Source organism: Budorcas taxicolor, chromosome 6, assembly GCF_023091745.1.
Source record: "Budorcas taxicolor isolate Tak-1 chromosome 6, Takin1.1, whole genome shotgun sequence".
Lineage (NCBI taxonomy): Eukaryota > Metazoa > Chordata > Mammalia > Artiodactyla > Bovidae > Budorcas > Budorcas taxicolor.
The window spans coordinates 68,640,279-68,666,532 of record NC_068915.1 but is presented as its reverse complement, the minus strand read 5'-3'; the positions used below and the strand labels follow the sequence as shown (position 1 = coordinate 68,666,532).

The window sequence follows — 26,254 nt, the reverse complement described above, 5'->3', positions numbered from 1 at the left end:
TTCTATTTAGTTGATATATCCATAGGTGTGAGTGGGGTATTAAAGTCTCCCACTATTATTGTGTTATTGTTAATTTCCCCTTTCATACTTATTAGCATTTGTCTTACATATTGTGGTGCTCCTATGTTGGGTGCATATATATTTATAATTGTTATGTCTTCTTCTTGGATTAATCCTTTGATCATTATGTAGTGTCCATCTTTGGCTCTTTTCACAGCCTTTGTTTTAAAGTCTACTTTATCTAATATGAGTATTGCTACTCCTGCTTTCTTTTTGTCTCTATTTCCATGGAATATCTTTTCCCAGCCCTTCACTTTCAGTCTGTATGTGTCCCTTGTTTCAAGGTGGGTCTCTTGTAGACAACATATATAGGGATCTTGTTTTTGTATCCATTCAGCCAGTCTTTTGTCTTTTGGTTGGGGCATTCAACCCATTTACATTTAAGGTAATTATTGATAAGTTTGATCCCGTTGCCATTTACCTTATTGCTTTGGGTTCGAATTTATACTCCCTTTCTGTGTTTCCTGTCTAGAGAAGATCCTTTAGCATTTGTTGGAGAGCTGGTTTGGTGGTGCTGAATTCCCTTAGCTTTTCCTTGTCTGTAAAGCTTTTGATTTCTCCTTCATATTTCCTTGCTGGGTATGGTAATCTGGGCTGTAGGTTATTTTCTTTCATCACTTTAAGTATGTCCTGCCATTCCCTCCTGGCCTGAAGAGTTTCTAGTGAAAGATCTGCAGTTATCCTTATGGGAATCCCTTTGTGTGTTATTTGTTGTTTTTCCCTTGCTGCTTTTAATATTTGTTCTTTGTGTTTGATCTTTGTTCATTTGATTAATATGTGTCTTGGGGTGTTTCGCCTTGGGTTTATCCTGTTTGGGACTCTGGGTTTCTTGGACTTTGGTGATTATTTCCTTCCCCGTTTTAGGGAAGTTTTCAACTATTACCTCCTCAAGTATTTTCTCATGGTCTTTCTTTTTTTCTTCTTCTTCTGGGACACCTATGGTTTGAATATTGGGGCGTTTAACATTGTCCCAGAGGTCTCTGAGGTTGTCCTTATTTCTTTTAATTCTTTTTTCTTTTTTCCTCTCTGTTTCATTTATTTCTACCATTCTATCTTCTACCTCACTTATCCTATCTTCTGCCTCTGTTATTCTACTGTTGGTTCCCTCCAGAGTGTTTTTGATCTCATTTATTGGATTATTCATTATATATTGACTCTTTTTTATTTCTTCTATGATTATTATTATCTCTATGATTATTATGGGGCCAATTATTTGTTTGAAAGTGAAAGTGGCTCAGTCGTGTCCGACTCTTTGAGGCCTCATGGACTGTCCATGGAATTCTCGAGGCCAGAATACTGGAGTGGGTAGCGTTTCCCTTCTCCAGCAGATCTTCCCAACCCAGTAATCGAACCGGGGTCTCCTGCGTTGCAGGCAGATTCTTTACCAACTGAGCTATCAGGGAAGCCCAAAATACTTCTTTGAGCTGCTTTTGGGGGGGAGGGCAAGAATACTGGAGTGGGTTGCCATTCCCTTCTCCAGGAGATCTTCCCGACCCAGGGATTGAACCCAGGTCTCCCACATTGTAGGCAGACAGACGCTTTACCGAGCCACCAGGGAAGTTCTTTCTTGCATCTTCTCGATCCTTGTCTCCAGGCTATTTATCTGTAACTCCAGTTTGTTTTCAAGGTTTTGGATCATTTTCACTATCATTATTTGGAATTCTTTATCATGTAGATTCCCTATCTCTTCCTCTTTTGTTTGGTTTGGTGGGCATTTATCCTGTTCCTTTACCTGCTGGGTATTTCTCTGCCTTTTCATCTTGTTTATATTGCTGTGTTTGGGGTGGCCTTTCTGTATTCTGGCAGTTTGTGGTTCCTCTTTATTGTGGAGGTTCCTTGCTGTGGGTGAGGTTGGATGGGTGGCTTGTCAAGGTTTCCTGGTTAGGGAAGCTGGTGGGTGGAACTGGATTTCTTCTCTCTAGAGTGCAATGAAGTGTCCAGTAATGAGTTTTGAGATGTCAGTGGGTTTGGTGTGACTTTGGGCAGCCTGTATATTGAAGCTCATGGTTGTGTTCCCGTGTTGCTGGAGAATTTGCTTGGTATGTCTTGCTCTGGAACTTTTTGGCTCTTGGGTGGTTCTTGGTTTCAGTGTAGGTATAGAAGCATTTGATGAGCTCCTATCGATTAATGTTTCCTGGATTCAGGAGTTCTCTGGTGTTCTCAGGATTTGGACTTAAGCCTCCTGCCTCTGGTTTTCAGTCTTATTCTTACAGTAGCCTCAAGACTTCTCCATCTATACAGTACCAATGATAAAACATCTAGGTTAATGATGAAAAGTTTCTCCACAGTGAGGGACACCTGGAGAGGTACACATAGTTACATGGAGAAGAGAAGAGGGAGGAGGGAGATAGAGGTGACCAGGAGGAGAAGGGGGGGGAATCAAAAGGGGAGAGAGCAAGCTAGCCAGTAATCACTTTTCTATGTGCGCCCCACAGTCTGGACCACTCAGAGATATTCACGAAGTTACACAGAGAAGAGAAGAGGGAGGAAGGAGACAAGTGGCCAGGGGGATAAAAGGGGGAATCAGAAGGAGAGAGAGAGAGATCCAGCTAGTAATCAGTTCCCTAAGTATTCTCCACAGCCCAGAACACACAAAGAGATTCACAGAGTTGGGTAGAGAAGAAAAGGGGGAGGGAGGAGATAGAGGCGACCTGGTGGAGAAAAAGGAGAGTCCAAAGGGGGAGAGAGCAGTCAAGCCAGTAATCTCGCACCCAAGTTAAAATGGGTACTGAAGATTGGGTTCTTAAAGGTACAAAATTGATAACAAATACCAAAAAGCAAAGATTAAAAATCTAGAGTAGAGGTTAGATTCTCAAAAATAGAATATTAAAAAAAAGTCACAAAAATTATATATATATATGAAGTTTGCTTTAAAAATAGGGTCTCTCTTTTTTTGGCAAGGTAATAGTAGGTTATAAAAATGAAAATTAAAGAAGTAATAGGGGACTTAAAAATTAAAAGAATTTTTTTTTAATTTAAAAAATGATTATAGTAAAAATATATCTAGGACTTTCTCTGGAACTGTTGCAGATAGTGTGGGGTCAGTTCATTTTCAGATAGTTTCTTGGTCCAGCTTGTACTTCTCAAGGTCTACAGGCCCCTTCCTATGGAGTCGGTGCTAACTACAGGGTTTTAATCTATTGCGCCTGTCACTTCCAGAGTGGTTCCCTCTGTTTATTTCAGCTTCTTCTGTTTGCTGGTCTCTTCAGTGTCTAATTTCCGCCCTGACACAAGGCGGGTGGTGGAGGTCACTTTTTTTAGGCTCACTTGTTCAATCGTGCTGTGGGGAGGGAGGAACCCTGCAAACAAATATCAGTGGCGTGTGCTCACAATGATTCAGTCACACTGGGTTTGCCTCTGCTCACGGCATGTGTGCTTTCCCAGTCTATACTACTTAGGCTCTAGGTTGCTCTGCTGGGAACTGTCTGATGCAGGCCCTGGGTTTCATGCAGTCCCCAGGTCTAAGCCACTCAGGTTCAGGTTCTCAGGTACTCCACAAAGGTGCAGACTTGATTGGGCCTGCGTTTTGTGCCCTTCCAGGTCCGAGCAGCTCAGGTGACCAGGTGCTTGGTGAGCGCAGTTGGTCCCAGTTGAAGGCTGAGACTTATTGCCTCCCCCGTCCCAGCCACTTGGTTTTCTGGGTGTACAATGGGCATGCCTTCTCAGGTGTGCCATGTGTCTCTTCTGGGGAGCTGATCTCTGCAACTCTCCCAGAGGATGTTGACCATCCAGAATCCCAAGAAGTCTTGGTTAGCAATGACGTCAGCTTGCAGTTTGGTATAGGATGCCTCTCTGGGGCCAGGATTGCCCCCTTCCGGCTCTGGCTGCCCTCGCCTGCCTGCCTCCGGTGGGGGATGGGCCGGTCCTCAGCCGGCTAGCTCTGCTCAGTCCTTTGTTCTATGAGCAAGGCTGGCGGTGTCATGAAAGTGAAAGTGAAGTTGCTCAGTCGTGTCCGACTCTTTCCGACCCCATAGACTGTAGCCTACCAGGCTCCTCTGTCCATGGGATTTTCCAGGCAATTGTCCTGAAGTAGACTGCCATTTCCTTCTCGAGGGGATCTTCCCAACTCAGGGATCAAACTCAGGTCTCCCATATTGTAGACAGACGCTTTACCGACTGAACTACCGATAGCTGTTCCAGTCTGGGTTGCTGTCTCAAGCTAGTTCCCTCAGATTGCCCTCAGGGCATTCAGGCGAGGTCCTTACCCAAAGCAATGCAGCCCGCACCTCCCTGTCCAGCCCCTGCTTGCTAGTGGGCGATGCGAGCGTCTGGGCTCCTCCTCCTCCACTTGCTGTCAGGCACGTAATCTGTGGGTTTTAATTTTTTATTTATTTTTCCTCCTGGTTATTTTGCCCTCTGAGATTCCAAGGCTCGCCATAGACCCGCCAGCGAGAGTGTTTCCTGGTGTTTGGAAACTTCTCTTTTTTAAGACTCTCTTCTCAGGAGGGGTCTCCGTCCCTACCTCTTTTGTCTTTTTATCTTTTATATTTTGTCCTACCTCCTTTTGAAGACAATGGGCTCCCTTTCTGGGTGCCTGATGTCCTCTGCCAGCATTCAGAAGTTGTTTTATGGAATTTGCTCGGCTTTCAACTGTTCTTTTGATGAATTTGTGGGCGAGAACGTGGTCTCCCCGTCCTATTCCTCCGCCATCTTAGGACCGCCCCTGAGAATTTTTTTAAATCAATTTTTGAGCTAATGTGTTGAGCGAAAGGTTAAGATTTAAATCAAAAATGTTTTCTCTCAACCATAGACATTACCTTGGTCATGATAGCTATTCTTACGACCTGTAGCCATCTCAGCTGGAAACATAGTCATTCTCCATTTTTTTCAAGTTTTCTTGTGTACATTTCCATTAGGCTTTATAGTCCTTATGAAGGTATATGTTTCATATTAGACTTGCTCCCAAAGTATATTTTTAAAAAGTGTTTCTTTGACTCTTTTTCAAGAAATACAGAGTTTTGTGCTTTCCCAATAACCTCTCCTCTGTGCTTTGATGTAATTTATCCCGAGTGTCTAAAAGACCTTTCTCTTCTCTTGTTCATGGGGTTGCTTAGAGTTGGACACAACTGAACGACTTCACTTTCACGTTTCACTTTCATGCATTGGAGAAGAAAATGGCAACCCACTCCAGTGTTCTTGCCTGGAGAATCCCAGGGACCGAGGAGCCTGGTGGGCTGCCATCTGTGGGGTCGCACGGAGTTGGACACGACTAAAGCGACTTAGCAGCAGCAGCAGCCTCTCCTCTTTGATTTCCTCATTGAGGAGTTTCCTCAACATTTGTTGCCCTCTTTTATTCCAACAGCTGTACAGCATTATCTGACAGATCCGCTGTGCCTCAGTTTCCTGCTGGGGCCGCTCCGTCTCTCTAACTTAGCCGCATTTTCTAGTTTTTGACTCACAGATGCTCTGAAGGCTTTGTCCTGCCTCTCCTGTGGCAACAAGCTTCCAGTCATCTAGGGCTGGGCAGGATGGTGAATCGGGTCTTTAAGTACCAACTTCTGCTATGTTTTTACCTTTGTGGATCTACAAAAACTTTTTTTTTAATTGAGAAATTTGAGTAGAAAGTGTTTAATTTCTTATTTGTTGTACTTGCCTGAGGTCTTCTTGTTTTTAATTAACTTTTATTGGAGTGTACCTTATTTACAGTGTTGTTGCCTGACCTACTCTGATTCTTTAGTAGGACAGAGGAGAGGTTTGTCTGTGGTAGACATTCCAAAACTATGACTCTCCACCTTCACCCAGACTCACTGCCCCTTCTTGGTTGCTCTGTTCTACCCCAGTAAATCTTGTGCAGACCAAGAAGAGATTTCACAACAGTTACTCCATGAAGAGCCGAGCAGTATTCATTCAGCTGAGTTTGAGTCTGTATCAGGTACCAGGCACTTGGAGTCTGAGGGTTGCATATACTTGCCTTCTAAACTGTGTTTTTGCTTTTCGACCCCCTCCAGTCCTTCCTCCAGAGTGCTGCCATAAATGGTCCATAAAGCACCATCTGATGCTGTCAAGCCCACAGAGACAAGTTAGAGAGTCATAGGGTCCACACAGCTTCTAAGAAGCGTGCTCTGTACCTTGTGTTCATGCCTCTTGGTCATGGCCTTCACTCTGTCTGGAATCCTGGACTCTTAATCCCTTGGTTCACTTTCCCGTTTTAAGAATCTGACTCAGATATCACCCATCCTGAATTGCCCCAGTTCAAGTTCATTTCTCCATCTTCTGTACTTTGCTGGGGAGTTTGTATACATGCGTTTCCCTTTGTTCAGCCAGCACACATCATTGAGTGCTGTTGTGTGTCAGGCCCATCCTCAGTGCTGGGACTCTGGCAGTGAGCGAGACAGACACGGTCACTGCCCATACCCGTCATCCAGCAACTAGGAGGATGTTTCAGGTAGTGATAAGTGCTCAGAGGAAAACAAGACAGCAACAGAGTAGGGGCAGGATGGGTTTGGAGAGAGTGACTGGGGAAGTCCTTTCCAAAGAGGTGACGTAGAAGCTGAGCTCTGAACAATGAGCAGGGCCAGCGGTGGAAGCATCTGGAAAAAGCTGTTAGTGAAGAGAAAAATGGCACTGGCAAATGCCCTGGAGCAGGGAGAGCAAGGCTCCCTGGAGCTGCAGAGAAGGCCAGCCGGTGGGACTGGAGCAGGGAGAGCAAGGCACCCTGGAGCTGCAGAGAAGGCCAGCCGGTGGGACTGGAGCAGGGAGAGCAAGGCACCCTGGATCTGCAGAGAAGGCCTGCTGGTGGGACTGGAGCAGCGTGAAGGAGGCAGGAAGGCCAGAGATGGGGCAGAAGAGCAGACAGTCTGTTGGCATAGCAAGAAATGTGGATTTTAGGGACTTCCTTGGTGGTCCAGTGGCTGAGACGTGGCACCCCCAATGCAGGGGAGCAGGTTTGATCCCTGGCCTGGGAACTAGATCCCACATGCTGCAACTTAAGAGCCAGCAGTCAAATAAATTTTTTAAGAAGTTAAAAAAGAAATTTGGATTTTATTCCTGAATTCACCAAGAAACTATCTAAGAGCTTTAGGCAGGGGAGTCAGTAGTATGAAATGATGTATGTTTCACCTGCACCGAACACTGAGTGTTGTAAATGGCTCATTGCTTGTGTCTCTGGTAACCTGTGTGCTGTGAGGGCAGGCGTTCTCTGTGGATCCCCAGCACCCAGTCCAGGGTATGGTTGATAGCCACTGGGGAATCTAATGAATGAATAATCTATGTATTCTCTTGATAAACTCTATTTAAGTGGTTGAGTTAGTAACACCATGTAAATAACTTTTTCTGTTTGGTAAAAGCTGGTTGATCTAGTGCTAGGACACTCCCTGTGAATAAGGAAACGTCACGGCCTTTTTCAAGACTCCAGGGTGTTACGATATTCTGGATATTCTATTCAGCCTTTGAGGCAGTACCCCAGGAATGCTGAGTAGAATCTTGATGGCCAGAGAAGAATGAAAAGCCGTGACATTTTAAAAAATGAAAGCTGTCAGTAGCACAGTAAGATCTTACGATAAGGTGAATACTGACATAGCATCCCAATGGCGTTTGTTCTCAGGAGGAGGTGGTTGGGAGTTCTTATCATCCAGCATGTGGGCAGGAGGGGAGCAGGGGGTTGGTAGTCATCTCCTGATAATTTAAGATTTTCTGAGTTCAATATAAGGGCCATTGAATACGATTTAAATTTTATTATCTTTCGTGCTCTTTGAAAATGTAGACCACCTAAGACAGATCGTTTTTCATTAACCATGTAGTAATGTCTCCTAGCATTTTGTATGATGGTTTTTTGGATTTGACTTTGACTGTAATGGTTGGCTTTTACTATAGTTAGTATTTTTCTATTATAATTTTCATCTCCAGTTTTCGGGTACTGTCTCTTAAAAACCTTGAGTTTCTTTTTTTTTTTGTTTTTCCTGAATCAGTTGGAAACCCTAATTTAGATCTATCTGTGTCCCATTAAATAAAGCTTACTTGAAAATCTTTCATGGTGAAATCATAACCCAGCCCAGTGAACATGCTCTAATCCTCATAGCACTTGCTCCCAAGAAGACTCTTTTCTCATTACTTCTTTACCCACATTCACTTAAAAATTACCCTACAGGTAATAGAGAGTTTAGGACATGGTAAGCTGAATACATTTTGGACTTCTGTTAAGCTGAAAATATTTTTCTTTGCAGAGATTTCAGCAACACAGAAACACTGTGTAGTGAACAGAAGTATTATTGTGAAACATGCTGCAGCAAACAGGAGGCCCAGAAAAGGTGCGTAAGGGTTTAGCCCAGGGGCTGGCTTTCTATCCACAGAAGGGACCAGACTGTGGAGCCTGACAGATCTGATTTTTGAATCCCAGTTCCTAGGGCTCGTAACCAAGTAGCTTTGGAGAAGTCAGTTACCTTCTTCACTGGTAGAATACGATAAGAATGCCTACCTGGGGAAGTTGCCCATTCATCTGATCATGTGTTCATCTGTTTGTTTGTTCATTCATTTATTCAGTGTGCCAGATACTCATGCTGGGTAAACAAGTGGTGAGCAAGTGTGATCACTGTCCTCTTGGGATTAAAGGTGAATCATAAAAATGACGTAGCATAGTACATAACACATACTGGTCACCCAATAGTACTGTTAGTATTGCCTAATGTTGGAACTTCTTATTTAGAAGATAGAAGAGGCAAGTAATACTAATCATTTAATAAGGAAGCATGAGGAAATCAATAACATCAGTCTATGGATGGGTAAAAAGAAAGTTACCATATTCAGAGTTGATATAAGACCCAAGGTTGCCCGTCTTTTTACCAGCACTGGCCAGTTACAGGTCTTGAACAATGTGAAATAATTGTCCTTCCCTATGTTCTGTCCCCAGAAGCCAAAAATCTTGACATTTTTACTATCCTGTGAAGCTTTACCATGAGTTAAGTTTACCCTATCCATAGTTTGTGGCCTATTCAGGATAACTCACAGATGCCCAATCCTACCATCTAAAACTGTGAGGGATCTAGAGCTGAAGTTGAATGAGTTTCTCTGACCAGTCTCTCAGCCCTTCATCCCCAGACATGCACATCTTTCTTTGGTGCCTCAGAATTGGAGAAAGGTTAGTCATTGTGGTGGCAGATGGGAGTTAACATTCATTGGTGGTTGGGGAGCTTATCTCTGTCCCCATCCATATAATCTAAACTAAGTCTGCCTAAGGCCATCCTAGGTCTTCCAGTGGAGCATGAAAGCATATTCTATTCAACCCTGGAAGTTTCATACATTAAAATGCAGTGTTCCTAAAAAATAATAGGGATCCCCATAAATCTTACGTTTCTGCTGATGGTGTGGTTTTGCTTACTTTTATGCACAGGATTTTTTTTTCAATAGATTTCTAAATAATATTCTATTAAATTTGTCCTTTACAAACAATAATTCATGGAAAATATGCACAAGTCAAACAGCATTTACAATAATTCAGGACCTTCAAAGAAGGTGTCCTCGAAGGTAACCAGAAAATCCTCTATTCTATCAGAGTTATCTCCATAAACTATTGTCTTTGCGACTTCTTACTGAAGAATGTTAATGGTCATCTAGTTGAAAAAAGAGCTTTTCATGTTTGTGTAAGTTGCGGAACTGCTGCATCGAACAAAAGAAAATCCTTTTCTGCAGGATTTCTCAAAGCCTTAGGTATGTGGATGTGCAAGGAGGAACTTAGGAACAGAAGGGAGAGCAGCATCCTGACTTGACTTCAGAAACCCCACATCCATTAACATCTCCCGTGCTCTCACGAGCCTATTTTGAGAAATATAGCCCTAAGCCAATCAATCTCTGAATTTATAAGCGAGGAACCTGAGAGCCAGAAAAGGGAAATAACTTGCCCAGGAGTAAGGAGGGAGAATGGGCCCAGCATGCCTGATTATCTGATGGTAACCAGTTGGCAGTGGATATCTGAGGCATGCCTGTTTGTCGGTTCTCAGAACCTGAATGTACAGAATCCACCCTCTGCTTGTCCTTTCCCCAGCCTGCTTTTCTCAAAAACTGTCCCTCTCTCCATTATCTCAGAGTTGAGGGATTATCCAAATATCATTCTTCCTGGGAGGCAGAGGGCAGTGACGTAGAGCAATTGTGCATCATATTTTTATTGGTACATAAGTTCTGGGGTGTCTCCTTTGACCAAACAGATGATCCCACCCCCACATCCTAGCCCCACTGCGCTCTTCTCTGCTTACTAGGCTCCAGTTAGCCGAGTCTGTGCAAGCGAGCATCCCTTTACTCTGGCATGTGGATTGGCTGTTTGCTGGTTTGAGGTTTGTTGGACCCCTCCTGCTCTCCATTCATGCAGGCTGTGGTATAATTGGTCCCACTCACAGGCATTGGATGCCACTGATTTTCTGTTGCATGGTTTATTTTAGGATGAGAGTCAAAAAGCTGCCCATGATTTTGGCCCTGCACCTCAAGCGGTTCAAGTACATGGAGCAGCTCCATAGGTACACCAAGCTCTCTTACCGAGTGGTCTTCCCGTTGGAACTCCGGCTGTTCAACACCTCCAGTGATGCAGTCAACCTGGACCGCATGTATGACCTGGTCGCGGTGGTGGTGCACTGCGGCAGGTGAGGGTGGGCAGGGAGCGTGTGGAAGGAGGCGCTGTCCTTGGGCCACGTGGACTCTGCCACATCTTTCAGGGGTGGGGCCAGGGATATGAGACTCCGTGGTGATGGTGCTTCGGGGAATTTCCTCTAAGCTCCAGTTTATCACCTCAAAATGAATCTCTAAACTTATGTATATAAAGTAAAATAATAAATTTAAAAATAAAGATAAAATTAACACATAATAATAATTTAAATGTTCTCTCATAAAGGAAATAATAAATCTCCATTAGATACAAAGAATTTGAAATCACATGGAAAAGTAAATGTGCTGTGATTTTAATTTCTGAAAAACCAGGTTACTCATTTAGTATGATCACTAAAGTGTTTTAAGATACCTAAATAAAGACTGGAAGCAGTGGATGGAATTTAACACTTTTTTGGCATTTGAATAATTAAAATGTATCCTTAAGTGTTCTTTAGGCAGTTTTAAGCCTTTCCCCTGTATTCTATAAAAAGTACATAATCAAAAAAAAAAAAAAAGAGAGTGGAGAGAAATGCCCTTGATATGGAGAAGCAAAGTGTTTTTGCTGTAAGTCTTTTTGAGGAAATATTTTTTATTGTATAATTTGGTGTAAGTTGTGAAAACTCTACTGAAAATTCACCTGTTGCTATTATTTGCTCAGCTGGGATGGATCTGTGTCCCCTCCCTGGGATCGACATCGCTGTCGCCCTTGTAGACTTCAGATTGGGGCCTGTCACAGAGCAGGTGTCTTTTCCTCTCCACCCACCTGGATGGAGTGGTAGTAAACAGACCATTACCAAGAGGATGCGTGGTTCCACAGGGAGGGATGGAGTGATTTCCTTTCCTCGACTGGGTGGATGGTATCAGAAACTGTAACTACCTGAAGCAACCCTTGTTTTGTCCCATGCAGAGCCATAGTCACAGATTATTGTCTTAGTTCTCAGAAAGTTGTGTTTGTTGGTCAGTTACAAGCCACCTTTCTATTTGCCCCTGAAGCTTCTAACTGCTAATTATTTTAAAGAGCCTCAGGGTTGGGAAGATCCCCTGGAGGAGGGCGTGGCAACCCACTCCAGTACTCTTGCCTGGAGAACCCCATGGGCAGAGGAGCCTGGTGGGCTACAGTCCATGGAATCCCAAAGAGGTGGACACGACTGAGTGACTGAGCATACATGCACACACATCTATTTTCTATTTATTTATTTATAAGAGTTCTTTAACAGTTTTCTTTGATTTAACCATGCCCTCCTCCAGGGGATCCTCCCAACCCAGGGATCAAACCCAGGTCTCCCTCATTGCAGACAGATTCTTTACCGTCTGAGCCACCAGGGAAGCCCAAGAATTCTGGAGTGGGTAGCCTATCCCTTCTCCAGGGTATCTTTCTGACCCCGGAATTGAACCAGGGTCTCTTGCATTGCAGGTGGATTCTTTACCAGCTGAGCTACCAGGGAATCCCATATATTATGTATATGCTATGTATATTCTATGTTCCTGGTGGTTTAGTCAATAAGTCATGTCCGACTCTGTATATACTAGGAAATGGCAACCCACCACAATATTCTTACCTAGAGAATCCCCATGGACAGAGGAGCCTGGCAGGCTGCAGTCTACGGGGTCACACACAGTCAGACGTGACTGAGCGACTAAGCACACACATGAGTAAGGAAGAGGGCGATGACAGAGAGCAGTGGGAGGTGCCCCTTCAGGGAAGGTGGTCAGCAAAGGTTTATCTCCTGAGATGACATTTGAGCTGAAGCCCGCCCAAGGAATAAAAAGAGGCAAGAATGCAGACATGAGTGAGGACACTTTCAGGCAGAGCTGCAGCAGGCACAGAGGCCCCAGCTGAGAACGCTGATGTGTGTGAAAACAGAGGTGGCCCATGGGCTGGAGCTCAGAGGGAGGGGAGAGAGTGGCTGGAGAAAGGTGTGAACAATCCTCTGGGGTAGCTTTTATTTAAAGAAAGCAAACTAAAGGGACTTCCCTGGTGGTCCAGTGGTTAAGACCCTGCACTTTGAATGCACAGGATGTGGGTTTGATCCTTGACTGGGGAACTAACATCCCGCATGCTGTGCAGTGTAGCAAAGAAAAAGCAAACTAAGGCAGGTTCAGCTTTCCAACTTTGATGATGCATTGAGAAAACAAAACTTCAGAGTTAGAGTTAAAAACTCTGTCAGTTGTGCAAACCTGGCTTCATAGGAGAAGCTGTTTGGTTGTCCGGTCTACTTTTTTCTGCAGTGTGAAATAATGTACCTTTTTGTTTTCCTACTTGTTATTACACATTTTGGTTTAATATCTTTCTAAAACTTGAATCAGATCACATCACTCCTCAAAGTTCCCGAGTGTCTTCCTGGCTCACTCACAGTGAAGTCCGTAATCTTAACCACAGTGGCCCATTCCTAAGCCTCGTCCACTGCAGCTCACTTGGCTCTTCGAGCTGTTCCCTGATCACACTGTTCCCACCCCCACCCATCCCCTAGGCCTTGCACTTGCTCTTCTCCATTCCTGAGACTTCCATCACGTGGTCTCATGGCTTGTCTCTCCCTCCCCACCCCCCCCCCACACACACACATACACACACACCCACACACACTCCTCCCCTTCAGGGAAATTCCTTCTGCTCACATCTCATATCATCACCATAGCACCTTCCCTCTATCACTCACCACCCCGTTGCACTGCTATATTCTTCAGCATGTATCACCCCTTGAAATATATTTGTATTTTAGTTTATTACCACTCCAACCCTCAACCTCAGGAAAGGCAGGACTTTGTTTTATTCACTGCTTTTTTTTGTTTGTTTAAGTAGAAGAGAAGAGGCTTTTCTCCCAGTCTTAATATTTATTTATTTGGCTGCACCATGTGGTCTTAGTTGCACCATGCTGGATGTCCTGTGAACTGTGTTTTGGCACATGGGATCTGGTTCCCTGACCAGGAATCAAACCCAGGCCCTCTGCACTGGGCGCACAGAGTCACTGGACCACCAGGGAAGCCCCCATTCACTGCTTTTTTTTTTTTTTGCCTAACTGCCTGAATGGACCTAGATGGAGCATAGTGGGTGTACAATAATTATGTGTTAATATTTGTTGAATTTGAATGTCTGTTTTCCCCAGTGGATCGTGAATCCTTTGAAACAGAGGCTTCATTCATCTTCCCTTGTGCCCAGCACAGTGTCAGCACCCAGGTGTCTCTCTGTGAGTTGTGGCCAAAGACAGGTGGACGTGGACATGACTTATTCCAAGTTCTCTGTCCTAGTGATAGTTGGTTTTTTTTCCCCCCCAAAAGTCATTGCATATAAAGAGCTACACAGAGTTTTATAAAGAAGTAAATGTTAACTAGTAACATTCTTCTGTTTGTTCTTTTCCAGTGGTCCTAATCGTGGGCATTATATTACTATTGTGAAAAGTCATGGCTTCTGGCTCTTGTTTGACGACGACATCGTAGAGGTTGGTAAACAGATGATTGTACCCGAGGGAGCTGGGGTGGAGGCAGTGTTTTGGGATGTGCGCATACGGGCAGTTTCTAAAATAGACCTGTATTCCCGATATCTGACTTGAAAACAGTTTACATCTCTCTCAGAACTACATTCTGCTGCTCCCCAGCCTCTCTGGAAGGGGAGAAGGGGTAAGATCAGGGACTCATCAATACGGTGTTTTTGTTAACTGATCGACCACAGACGTGGGACCTCCTTGCCATCCTAAAAGACATGGTCTATTTGAGCCCACCTAAGGTAGCACTAAAAGGAATAAGCTTTGATGACCTGAATGAATTATGCTTATTCCCAAGAGCTCCTACAGTTCACCGTTTGAAAGACAGAAGTCCTGTCTTCTTCAAAGAGTGCACACCTATGGTTGCTAATAGTGGAAAGGGTGGCCTTCTCTCCCAGGGATCTGCAGTGTGAGTCGTCATGTTCTCTCGGTCAAGTCTGTGGAGTTACCCGTTTGCTGTTGAAAGTTCCCAGGTTTATGATGGTGTTTCTTCCATTTTCTTGTGCATCCCATTAGCCTTTCTTTCCTTCTCCCAGTAATCATGTTAAACCATTGTGTTGTTTCACTTCTCTTTCTTGCAGAAAATAGATGCCCAAGCTATTGAAGAATTCTATGGCCTGACATCAGATATATCGAAAAATTCAGAATCTGGATATATTTTATTCTATCAGTCAAGAGAATAACTTAAAGGACTGTGGAACTAACTCGAGTGAGGGAAAATGCACTCGGACCTGGTCTCTCTGCAGACGTCCCTCCTCTCCAGTGGACCACCAGTGAACGGCATCACTCCAAGTCTCGGTGGTCTGGCTGCGTGACTCTCTTCCCCCTTCATTTTTCTACAAGCAGCACTACTCGTGGTTTTATGTTAGTCTGAGGTAGAGTTAACTGCAATCAGATTGTAGTAAGGATTAGATGAATAACATTTGCTAATTTTAGTTTCAGGTACATACTATGCCACTGTCTGGCTGAATTAGAATGCCATTTCTTACAGACATCGACAGTCTATTTGGGGTCTTTGCTAATCTTCCTAAATGGCTTCCGGGGTCTCCTTTCAATGCATTCCTTTAACTTGTCCCTGGAAACATTGCTCCCCATTTTTAGCTTCTCTGCCTCTTTTCTGACAGAAGGACAGAAGAATGGGGTAGATGCTTACCTTTTAGAGCGGCAACTATAGCTTTAAGTTTGTTCGAGTGAAAATGTTTTAAAATTGAGTAACCTCGAAACTGAATTCATCTTCCGGGTGGAACAGGGTGAAGAGAAGCTGTTCGAGGATGCCCAGGGCTGTGCCCACCTGGCCGTTACAAGCCAGGGGCTGAGGAGACGTGGAGCTCAGGGCAGGCAAAGCCGAGAGGAGGAAGCTTTTGTGCACAGTGGAAAGTTGCTTTTCTTCTCTTTCTACCAAAACCAAGTTTCAGGAAAATAGCTCTGTGCTCTTTGTTTTTAGTGATGCTCTTCTTCTGTCCTGTGAGTTGTATCTCTCCTTTATCCGGCGCTGCTGAGCTTTCCAGGGTATCTTTCCAACCCCGCTGGTGTTCTGCGGTCAGAGGTAGTAGGGCTGAGACACCACGGGGACTGCCACCCGCCCAGCTCTGCTTAGCCAGGCAGCACCAACACCGTCCTTTCCCAGGAAGAACAAAGGTGCTGCACCTGTCCTTCCATCAGCCACATTGTACAACAGTTCATATTTCAGCATTTCAGGTCCTGGCAAGCCCAGGGCTACCATGGAACCTTCTCCAGAGGAGATATTGGAGTTAGCTGGGGATGCAGGTGGGTCAGAGGAAGTGTCAGTGGGCAGGTGGTGGGATGAACAAAGGGGCAGCATTTCTTTGGCTCAGGCTCCCAGGATGTTTGACAAGACGGAGTTTTTTGGAAGAACCTCATCTCACCATAGTTTTACTTTTTTTTTTTCACTTTTGTTGTATGTGTATTTATTAAATCATTTGAGTATCGATGCCTTTTATTAAAAGGTTCGATACGCTGTTTTGCTGTTGAGCAGGTTTTTGGTTTCCTACAAATCTTTTAAGTTGTAGATCTCAGCTTCCTGTGGGAAGACCGCTGACTTCCATACACTATAATATACTGTGAACCTGTTATTTTGTTACCTAAGACATCAGCGAAGGAACACGCAAACTTTGGCATAATGTGAACTAAAATTGAAATTGAAAATGTTACTGGCCATTTTGCAACAATTAAGAGCATAGCACTTTATCTAGATGAAAACTGGATTTCTTTATCTTTGAAGTATCTTGAACTGTTTATTGCTCACAACTTCCATAAGCATGCCACCCTTCATCTGTTCATGCTTGAAGTGAAATGTTTTACGTTTCACTGGAGAAGACAAAAACAGGGTGATCTTCTCGTTATTGTTTTATACAAGTGATGAAAATATACCTTGCCTTGTTTAGAGGTGAATTCATATTTATAAATATTTTGTCTTTTTTCCCTCCACAAGACTTATGCAGTAATCACTTACCTGGAAGGTGAGTTTTCATCCTGTTTTTAAGAAGAGATGCTTCTCAATTGAAGGTGACTGATACAGGGAGCTGTTTATACTATACATAATCCATATATTTGCAGGTTGCAAAGTTTAAAAAAAAACGATGGCTGATCCCTAATATAGTTGGAAGTGATACATGAGAAACACTGTTAAAATTATCTTTGAAGTGACTCTTGAAGCTAATTTATTAGGAAAAAAGTTTCAATTGGAAGCCTATAGAACTAATTTGTTGTTTAGTCGCAAAGTCATGTCCGACTTTATGACCCCATGGAGTGTAGCCTTCCAGGCTTTTCTGTCCATGGAACTTTTCCAGCAAGAATAATGAAGTGGGTTTCCTTCCCCGAGGGATCTTCCCAACCCAGTGATTGAACCCGAGTCTCCTGCATTGGCAGGCAGATTCTTTACTGCTGAGCCACCAGGGAAGCCCCTCATAGAAGTATTATCTGAGTGCTAAGTTATAAATTCAGTACTTTTGGGGTTTTTTGGATGAGCAAAAAGTTTTTCTCAGTGATTTAACTGAAATAATTCCTTTTAGTAGAAAAGGTCAGTTAAAATTCAGTGTTCATGAGTAAATGTTTGCCTAAATATTGAAGATAATACAAAGATATTAACATGGTCGTGTGGTGCAGGAAAAAGAAAATTGAGATAAAAATACACAAATCCACCAACACTCCATCAGTTTTTTAAACTTTCGCACTATCTGGGATCATCGTCCCCCTTCTTCTTTAATAAATGAAAGAAACACTAGGCAGCTACATCCTCCCAAGTCATTTCCCTTTGTGTGAAGACTAGAGCACATAACACTTCTTTATTTTTCATCCCTCACTCGTTGTGTGAAGCAGGGATGCTGTGGGATGTGTGAGACCATTCTGAGGTGAACGATAGCACAAAAGCTCAGCAACAGTCCCTCAAATGGCCAGGGTTTGTGTGTGTCATTTTTTCTGGCAGGAATGGGCAGGCTTGCTGTATTTCTTCTAACTGCTGGGTGTTTTAAAATAAGTTACAGTGTTTGCCACTTTCAGAAGAGAAGGAATGTTTGCTTTATTGGTTACTTCCTTGTTTAACATCTAGATTATGATACAGTATGCTAAAATGTCATGTGTTTAAAAGTAAATATTGGTAGAATGCTGACGCCCAGTCTTGTTATTCTGATGCATTTTCCATTCCGAAGAAACACGAAGTAAGCTGGTTTGAAGAGAGCCAAGGAGCAAAACCACAGGAGAGTGGTGCTTTGTCTAGGAAGCCAGTCATATTGGTTTTATAGCTTGGTATATTTTGGATTTCAGATGAAATGGGTAAAAAAATGACAGAAATGGTCCCTATGCATTTATTTTCATGGATACCCTTAATTTTCATGGGCATGCCTAACAATGAACTATGTTATAACTGGAGCTTTAGGGCTTATTTTAGATATTGGAGTGTAGCTTTATTACAAAGATGGATTTTATCTATAAACATTGCATTTTGATCAACTTTGTATGTTCATGTGTATTAAAATATTGTGCACTAAATGTTTTGCCCTCGTCTGCTATTATATGGTCAAGGCATTTATCAGCACTAGTGTGATTCACTCATGTAAGTGGCACGGGTCAGGGAAAATTATTTCCTACATTTCTGCCTAATTAAATTTGTTTTCCAGTATTATATTAATTTATTTCTGGCTTCCATTTCTGTGTAACCAAAATAGTTACTGCATTTGTGTGGCACATTTGACTGTGTTGCTAAAAAAAATTTTTTTTTTTTTAGTTTTTATTTAAAATAATCTGTACCTTTTTTAAAAAAATGTAACCAATTCAAGCACTTTAAGCAATAATGTCAATCTTGTGAAACTTCAATCAGTTTAATACCCTGCCTCTAAAGTTGTTGACAGAAAAATAAAGAGGAATTCTCTTCCTAGAGAATTATATCTGAGTAGTGTTAACACACATGGATTTAAAATCCTTTTTATAAAATGTGAGTCATTGGCAAGTCTCGTGTCCAGGTAATCAGTCCAAGCCTGATTTTGAGGCATTGTAGAGGATATTCTGGTTATCATAGCAAAGTTGCCACTATTGTCGAAGTTCAGAAAGTTAGGGTTCTGGAGGTTACTCACCACTTTTTTGAGTGAGAAAAAGCAACGCAATCCAGAAACCTGGGTCTGGGGATGAGCAAATTGAGAGTATCAGTGAAAAACAGAATTAGGGTAGGTATATTAGGCGTAATGAATTGCTTAGCTGAGATGTTTCATAGGAAATGCCCTTTATTGGTTATGAAATAAAAGATCCATTCTAAAAATAAGGCAGTGGCTTCCAGCTCATTAATCTCGTGGGCATCTGGTTTCTAGGAAAGAGTCAGTGTGGCTTTCCCCTGCCCGCAATACTGGCAGCAGCCACAGGCTTCTGGGCAGGGTCTGAGCTGCATAGACCCCATCGGGGTGCACACCAGTCCCACCACTGGCCTACCTGGTGGCGGGCAGTGTGGGCCCATTTCTTGTGGTCTCAGCATGTGGCTCCCCGGGGCTGATACTCAAGCTTGCTGTTAAAATGTCTAAGGATTTTTTCCCCCCAACAGTTACTCCAAGGGGTCCCTGTGTGGACAGGACATTGTCATCTGAATACATTTTCCTGGGCCCAGTAATGGAAATAGAACCGCATAGACCAAGAGCAGAGCAATGTGCTTTGAAGTCTCCCGGGTTCCGTCCATCCCAGAGCAGCTCAGGTGAAGCTGGCTGAGCCGCGACAGGCTCGGTAGGGAAGCGCCTCCCTCTTCCACAAAGGCCGTGTGAATGGAAGACCTCAGGAAAAGTGTTTTTCTTTCTTCCTTTTGTCCATCTGCCGAAAAGGTTTATGGGATAAGCCTGTTGCCACCAGCACAGTACAGTTTCTGGGGCATGAGAATTGCCCATTTCTTCAAATTTCCCTCCTGTTCGCTGAGACTTCAAACCCCTTGAACAGAGGACGAACCCTTCCATTTCCATGTCTTGTATCCCCATGAAGATGAAAAGGCTTGCCAAATCATTTTTCCTCCTGAGGGAAGATTTTGATCTTGGGGACAGAACTCTTAGACTTGTCCTAGAGATCCCCCAGGCTTCCCAGGTGGCATCCCTGGCTCAGAAAGATCTCCTGGAGGAGGAAATGGCAGCCCACTCCAGCGTCCTTGCCTAGAGAATCCTATGAATAGAGGAGCCTGGAGGGCTACAGTCCATAGGGTTGCACAGAGTCGGACACAACTGAGCAACTAAGCACAACACAGAGATTGGAGAGATTTTTAATGAAGACATCACTTAGCACCTGTAAGTGCTAGCCATGGGGACAGGAGTTGGGAGGTAAAAAGGTGAAGCAGATAGGATTCCCTTTCTAGTGTCCCGCCTCGGGAAAAAGTTCTGTGGAAAAGAAATTTAAATTGTGGAAATAATGTGAGCAGCGGAAGCCCTCACAACCTGGTGCATTTTGGTATTCGGCCTGGGTCTTCTGGTGCAAACGGGCACCGCCACAGCCGGTGCTGTGGGTGAAGCAGCCAGCTCTTTTTTTCCCCCTGGGTCGCCTTCCTGGAGTCCCCACTTTCCTCCTCGCCTGTGCTCAGTGTCGCCTTCACCTTCCTTTTAGCTCCTCGTAGTAGGGATGACCCCATTTTTAAAACAACGCATAAATCCATTATGTTATGGACTCGGGCATTTTGCTTGTTAATGCTTATGTTAAAAGAGCCAGAATATTGAAAATCTTCACAGGATTTTATGAATAAATTATCTAAAAAATCTCCTTCTGTGAGAATTATTCTACCAAATAATTAGAGCCTAAGTTACTTCACCAAAATCAAACAAGCATGAGTTTTCAAGACATTTTACTGACCTTTCAACCTATGCTCCCGCTTTGGATTCCATCATATTTTAATAGTGCTTTTGAACAAAGCACATTAGGAGCTTACAAACAAATGCTAGATAGCTTCATTCTGGTTCTGAGACTCCAAAGTCAGAAAAGACATTAGACTTTGTAAAAAGGGTCCCTAATTTTGCGCTTATTATCCGTGTGATGATTCATAATAAAGTATTTATTAACAACCCTGAGGGTATCCTATAAGTTACATCGATGTGTCTTTCACTTTTTTCCCCCTCCCTCAAGTGAGCATATGGGCTGTATCAAGGAGGTGTGGAATTCCACAGAAACTGCACAGGAAGGTTAAGCATTTGTGTTGTGGATGGAAATCTTTTCTTACCTCCTCCTAATAGGGAGCTTGGAGAAGAAAACTGAGATGTCGATTTGACTTGGCAGGAAGAATAGTTGAAACCACTCTTTCTATATATTTAACCAAGCCCTCCTTCTATGGTCCAACTCAACTGTATTTGTATTTCAGAGTGCCTCTTAGTTGACCTTGCCTGAGAGAACATTCTGTGCTGAGATAAATGAAAATAAACACTAGAAAAATTTGAGAGTGGGCTGTCATATCTTCCACAGAAAGCTAAGTCTCTTCACTGTAGAGCCCATCTTGAGTTGAGAATTGCCTGTTTCCCATGCTGAGGGGTACAAGAATATATTTTGATGGGTTATAAGACCTTTGTAAAGGAGAGACGACTCCTCGCTCCCCACCAACCCCATAGAACAATTTGAAAACTCTTTTTGAAAAGAAATTGTTTCTGCGTGTTTTCCTACCTCTGTTACTCCAAAGCCCAGAAAACAAAAAATAAGTATAAATTAGCCTAAGTGTGTTGCCAGTGCTAACTTGGACTTAGGAGGCTCCAGCAGAAGAAGGGGTGAAGACTGTAGGATGGAGAGAAACGTTCCTCCTGGACATTCATTGACCTGCTCTTTGTGTCAGACTCGAGGAGTCGGGGAAGATTAAGAAGAAGCAGCTCATGGCAGAATCTGCCCTCAAATGGAATTGGTACAAAATGTAGAATAAGTTGGTGGGGGGTGAATTTCAGGGGGTAAGAGGAGGGGAAAATGTTGAGACCCTCCTAATGTTTATATATATACAGAGAGACTGCTCTATTGAAACCTCATGAAACAGCAAACCCCCAAACTACAACTGATACACAAAAAAGAAAAAGCAACCCAAATAACACTACAGATGGTCATCAAACCACAAGAGAAGACAACAAAAGCGGAAGGAAAGGATAGAGACCTACAGGGACTTCCAAGGGGTACAGATTCCATCCTTGGCCAGGGAGCTAAGACCTCACATGCCTTGAGACCAAAAAAACAAAACATGGAACAGAAGCAATATTGTAACAAATTCAATAAAGGCTTTGAAAATGGTCTATGTCAAGAAAAAAAAAAATCTTAGAAAAGATCGCTAAAAATAAAACCCCAAACAAAAAAATAGGAACATAGTGATGATTAACTCCTAATGTGACTGCATAGCTTCTGACCTCAGGTGTCACCTCAATGTCTGTCCCAGTCTGTGCCTTTGCCCTGCAGGGTCAAGGGGAATCCCAGTGAGCCCCACAAGTGCCCCTAGCTGACAGACAACCTACAGACTTGATGCCCTTTCTGTCGTCCTGACTTTGATCTCTAATAGTAAAACTTCAGACTCGATTCAATAGCAATGTGAGAAAGCCCAGCTGGACTCACAAATCCAGGTTCCAGTGTGGGCTGTCATTCACTGGTGCCATCATTGTAGCGAAAGGCAGAGGGTCAGGAAGCAGGTCTGAGTTCAAGTCCTGACTGTGGCTTTCTGCTTGGATGATGTTAGGACTTTGTCACCTGTAGATGTTGACTCACCGACCTGAGTCAGATGTTGGTCATAATGTTGGGATGCTAATGAGTGGTGTTTGGCAGAGGGACCCTTCTCTGTAGGTCCTCAAGGGAGATAGAGATGCAATTGCCAAGACAATAGAAAGCACGTGAGAGCTAAGTTACTTAAATAGGAAGTCTGTGGGGTAGTGTGCTATGCTATTTGATTCAATCTAATCCCCACAATATCTTCCAGGCATAAAAGACAAGACTAAAAAGAGCTGAGTGAAAAAAAAGCCCCAGTAGCCAGATAGCCAGTGACAATTATGCCTGGGATGTTGTCTGAAGACGGGCTGTGCTGTTTCCTAGACATGAACAATCTCACAGGACACCAACCTCAGACAAGGTCATAGTGTGATCATGATGAAATGAAATAAGGCCACTTTGTAAGTTTGCCCAAGTGTGGACAAAAACCAGATCACTGAAAACCACAAAATACCAAACCTCCCTTCCGGACCAGATCCCAGTCGCTGCTGCTGCTGAACCGGTGATGGCGTCAGCACCACTCCCATCTGTCCTGGGTGAGATCTATTAAGATACACAAGCAAAGGACTAGTCCCGCTTCCTGACAGTACCCAGTCCAGAGCTAAACCCTTCCCCAAATCGCCAAACCAAAGCCTTGATCCTGTTTAAGTTCTAACAGCCTCTTATTGAAATCTGCCATGCTTCCCCCATGGTGTGTGGTCTCTCTGAGCTTTAAACACACTTGTGAACCACAGCTGTAGTCCTGGAGGTCTGGCTGGAGAGCATGGAGTCAGGACTTTCTGGACTGAGAGGTCAGCTGCTTCCTGGGGTCAGCCTGTGGCTGCTGACCTCATGGCTGCAAAGGAGAAAGCCAATTCAAGGTTGTCATGAGTGTCCTGAGACCTCGATCTGCAGTGACTCCCACCCAGAGGGAATGCTGGTGTGGGGCTGGTTGCCAAGGAGGCTTCTTACAAGTAGCTTTGGATGAATCTGGACCTCATTTTTCCCTGATCTGTGAAAAAAGCTAGAGATAACAGGGCCACTATTTGTAGAAACTGCTAGAAAGCAGAAGAGGTATTTAATATGATTATGAGCAGGATATGGTAACACTGACAATTTTGTTTATTGCTTACGGATTCCTGGCACCCCCATACCTACGCTTAGACTCCCTCAGGCTCAGCTGTGTCTGTCTCTAGAACCCTTGAGTTCACTGTCAGAACCCCTGTTTGGGGTAGGGTCTGAAACCAGTAAGATGGGGCCGGAGCTCCACCTGTAGGAAGAGTACAAAATCTTCAGGAATTCCAATCTTCTATAGCAGACAAGGTCTCAGTTCTTTCCAGATCTTTCGTATGTGCCAAAGAGCTCTGTATTTAGAAGCATACCGTTGGGTTGGCGTAAGAGCAGAGGGGGATGAAGACAAGCAGCAGCAGAAGTGATTGAGGACTTGTTGGGTCTAGGGCCCTCTAGTGGTGACGGTCTAAAATAGCTCCTGATTTTTTCTCAAACAATTGCTGGACATGTCTTGCTTTTATTTTATATACTTTTTTTGTCCATGGGTTTTTAATAGAAACAAGCCAACCTAAAATCTGACAACAGTAACCTTGACTCAAAGCCAAGGCTTAAGTTAAACAGGCCGTCACCTTTCAGCAAGACGGGGCAACACAGGATCCCAGGGTCAAAGGAGAGAGGAAAGAAACCTCCTTGAAGAGAGGCTGTCCTATACACCTCTGAAGTGTCGTGGCTAGAGAAGGGTGAAAACAAAAGCCTAAAGTCAAGCAGGAGCTGGAAAGAAGAGGATTGTTGGCTCCTGGTCCGACTTAGATTGTTAATGTCACGAAGTAGAAAGGGAAGAAAGAATATGGAAGGAAAGAAAAAGAATGACATCTTTGAGAAAGTGATGTAAGGGTTTAAATCAAATATCTAAGAGCTACTGTCTTATTTTGGGAAGTGACAGGAGAGCTGCCCACAGAAAGCCAGCTAAGGTGACAAGACATAATTTACTCCTTATAGTCCAACTAGAGTGCAAACATGCTATTTTATTTTTGCTGTTGTTCAGTCACTCAGTCGTGTCTGACTCTGCCACCCCGTGGACTGCAGCATGCCAGGCTTCCCTGTCCCTCACCATCTCCCAGAGTTTGCTCAACCTCATGTCCATTGAGTCGGTGGTGCCATGCATCCATCTCATCCTTTGTCGTCCCCTTTTCCTCCTGCCTTCAATCTTTCCCAGCATGAGGGTCTTTTCTAATGAGTCAGCTGTTTACATCATGGGGCCAAAGTATTGGAGCTTCAGTTTCAGCATCAGTTCTTCTAATGAATATTCAGGATTGATTTCCTTTAGGATTGACTGGTTTGATCTCCTTGCAGTCCAAGGAACTCTCAAGAGTCTTCTCCAAATTTTATTTTGCTATGCACATTTTGGCTAAAGTTCTTCACAAGCTATTGATTTTTGTGATAAAGCTTATGAGGCCTCATAGGGAGCTGATGGTTTGAGAGTTTCTGGGAAATTGTTTTGCATTTCGGAGCAGTCTTACATTATTCTTGTAGAGACCTTTATTGTAATCCTATCTGCTGACCCCAAACTTTAGCATATGTAATAGAACTTTAATTACATCAGACTCAGTATTTTTCTCTTCTCTGGATATATAGGAAGTAAAGTATTGGATGGAAAGTCTCTAGTGACATCTAAGAAGAGGAGTGTGAATAGTGAATGTTAGAAGTGTGAGAACATTCAATAAAGAAAAATCGCAAAGCAGAGCGGAAGGGAACAGGGAGAAAGAACGTGTGTTAATCTTCGTAGGCGAGGCTGGTTAGCATGTGGCTTCTGTCACAGGAAGAGTTAGATGAAGCTGGCTGAAAGCATCTATTTTAAAATAGGTTTCAAGGAAGGCAGATACATTTAAAAACTTTGTTATGGGAAATTTTAAACATGTACAAAAGTAGGGTACAGAATAGAATTGATTTCTGAACCTCCGTGAACCTGGAGCTCAGCTTCACCAGTTAACTATGGCTATTCCTGTTTCAGACAGAATTCTCAGATCATACTGGAAAGTTACCAAACTAACAAACTTTCAGAATCTCTAAACTGGTAGAGGATAATATGTGTGGTGCAGTACAGCTCGGATTAACCACCATCTCTAAGAGATCATCTGCCTAGTTGTTTGTTCCTCTGACTTGAAATAATGTGTCATTCCTCTAAGTTGAAATGTCCTTGCATAAATGCAGGTTTTTGTTAGTTTTTTGGTGATACAGAGGCATTATGGTTGAAATAAGTTTACTTTGTATAGTGGCTAAATAATGTGAAATATAGTGGAACTGAAGCTGTAGTGTTTGAAGGTGACCACATTTATTTGGAAAATTATAACAAAAATAATGGCACTTTACTATAGAATATGCATGATCTCACATATATATATGCAAAAGTGAAAAAGCCCGTGGCTGTTTCACATGCTTTCTGTTACAGGTTTTCACTTTTCCATCTACCCCCTACTTCTGGAATTTCCCCAAAGAGATGGGGTTAGTCTCAACATTGTTTGTCTCTGGCTTTTCCTGTTGGTATTTTTCCTCATGACGTGTCATTAGCTGGTTTCACTGATTAATGGATTAAATTGAAGAATGCAAGAGAGAGGAAGGAAGTTCCTGGATAAGAATGCAAGCTTTCCATAGTCATGATAAGAACTGGAGGCCCTAAGACCTTAGCAAGACTTGCTTCATTGTTCTCCAAGTCAGAATTACCTAAAATAAGGAGGCAGGGCTGGTAGAAGTTTCCAGGTGTTGAAGCAGGGTCACAATTCTGTGCGGTGGACCCTTGCAGCAGAAAAGGACTACAGGTTCCATTTCATCTTCCTGAATCTCTGTCTCTACCTGATGCCTGCAGAGCTGCAGAGCATTGGGCAGGAAAGAGAAAAGAGTTGGTTTTGGCACTCAGAGATTGGGGGCAGGAGGAGAAGGGGATGACCGAGGATGAGATGGCTGGATGG

The 26,254-nt window shown here is 43.4% G+C and overlaps 1 protein-coding gene across 1 annotated transcript in view; it reads left to right on the top strand.

Annotated features, from left to right (window-relative positions):
• Positions 1-16,390, top strand: part of USP46 (ubiquitin specific peptidase 46) — a 71,212-nt gene extending 54,822 nt beyond the window's left edge. Inside the window, exons 6-9 of the mRNA XM_052642029.1 lie at positions 8,223-8,306; positions 10,428-10,625; positions 13,988-14,066; positions 14,690-16,390. Of these exons, the coding sequence (XP_052497989.1) occupies positions 8,223-8,306; positions 10,428-10,625; positions 13,988-14,066; positions 14,690-14,791 (463 nt within the window). The 3' untranslated portion in view covers positions 14,792-16,390. The remainder of the gene's footprint in view (positions 1-8,222; positions 8,307-10,427; positions 10,626-13,987; positions 14,067-14,689) is intronic.
• Positions 16,391-26,254: the final 9,864 nt, after the last annotated feature.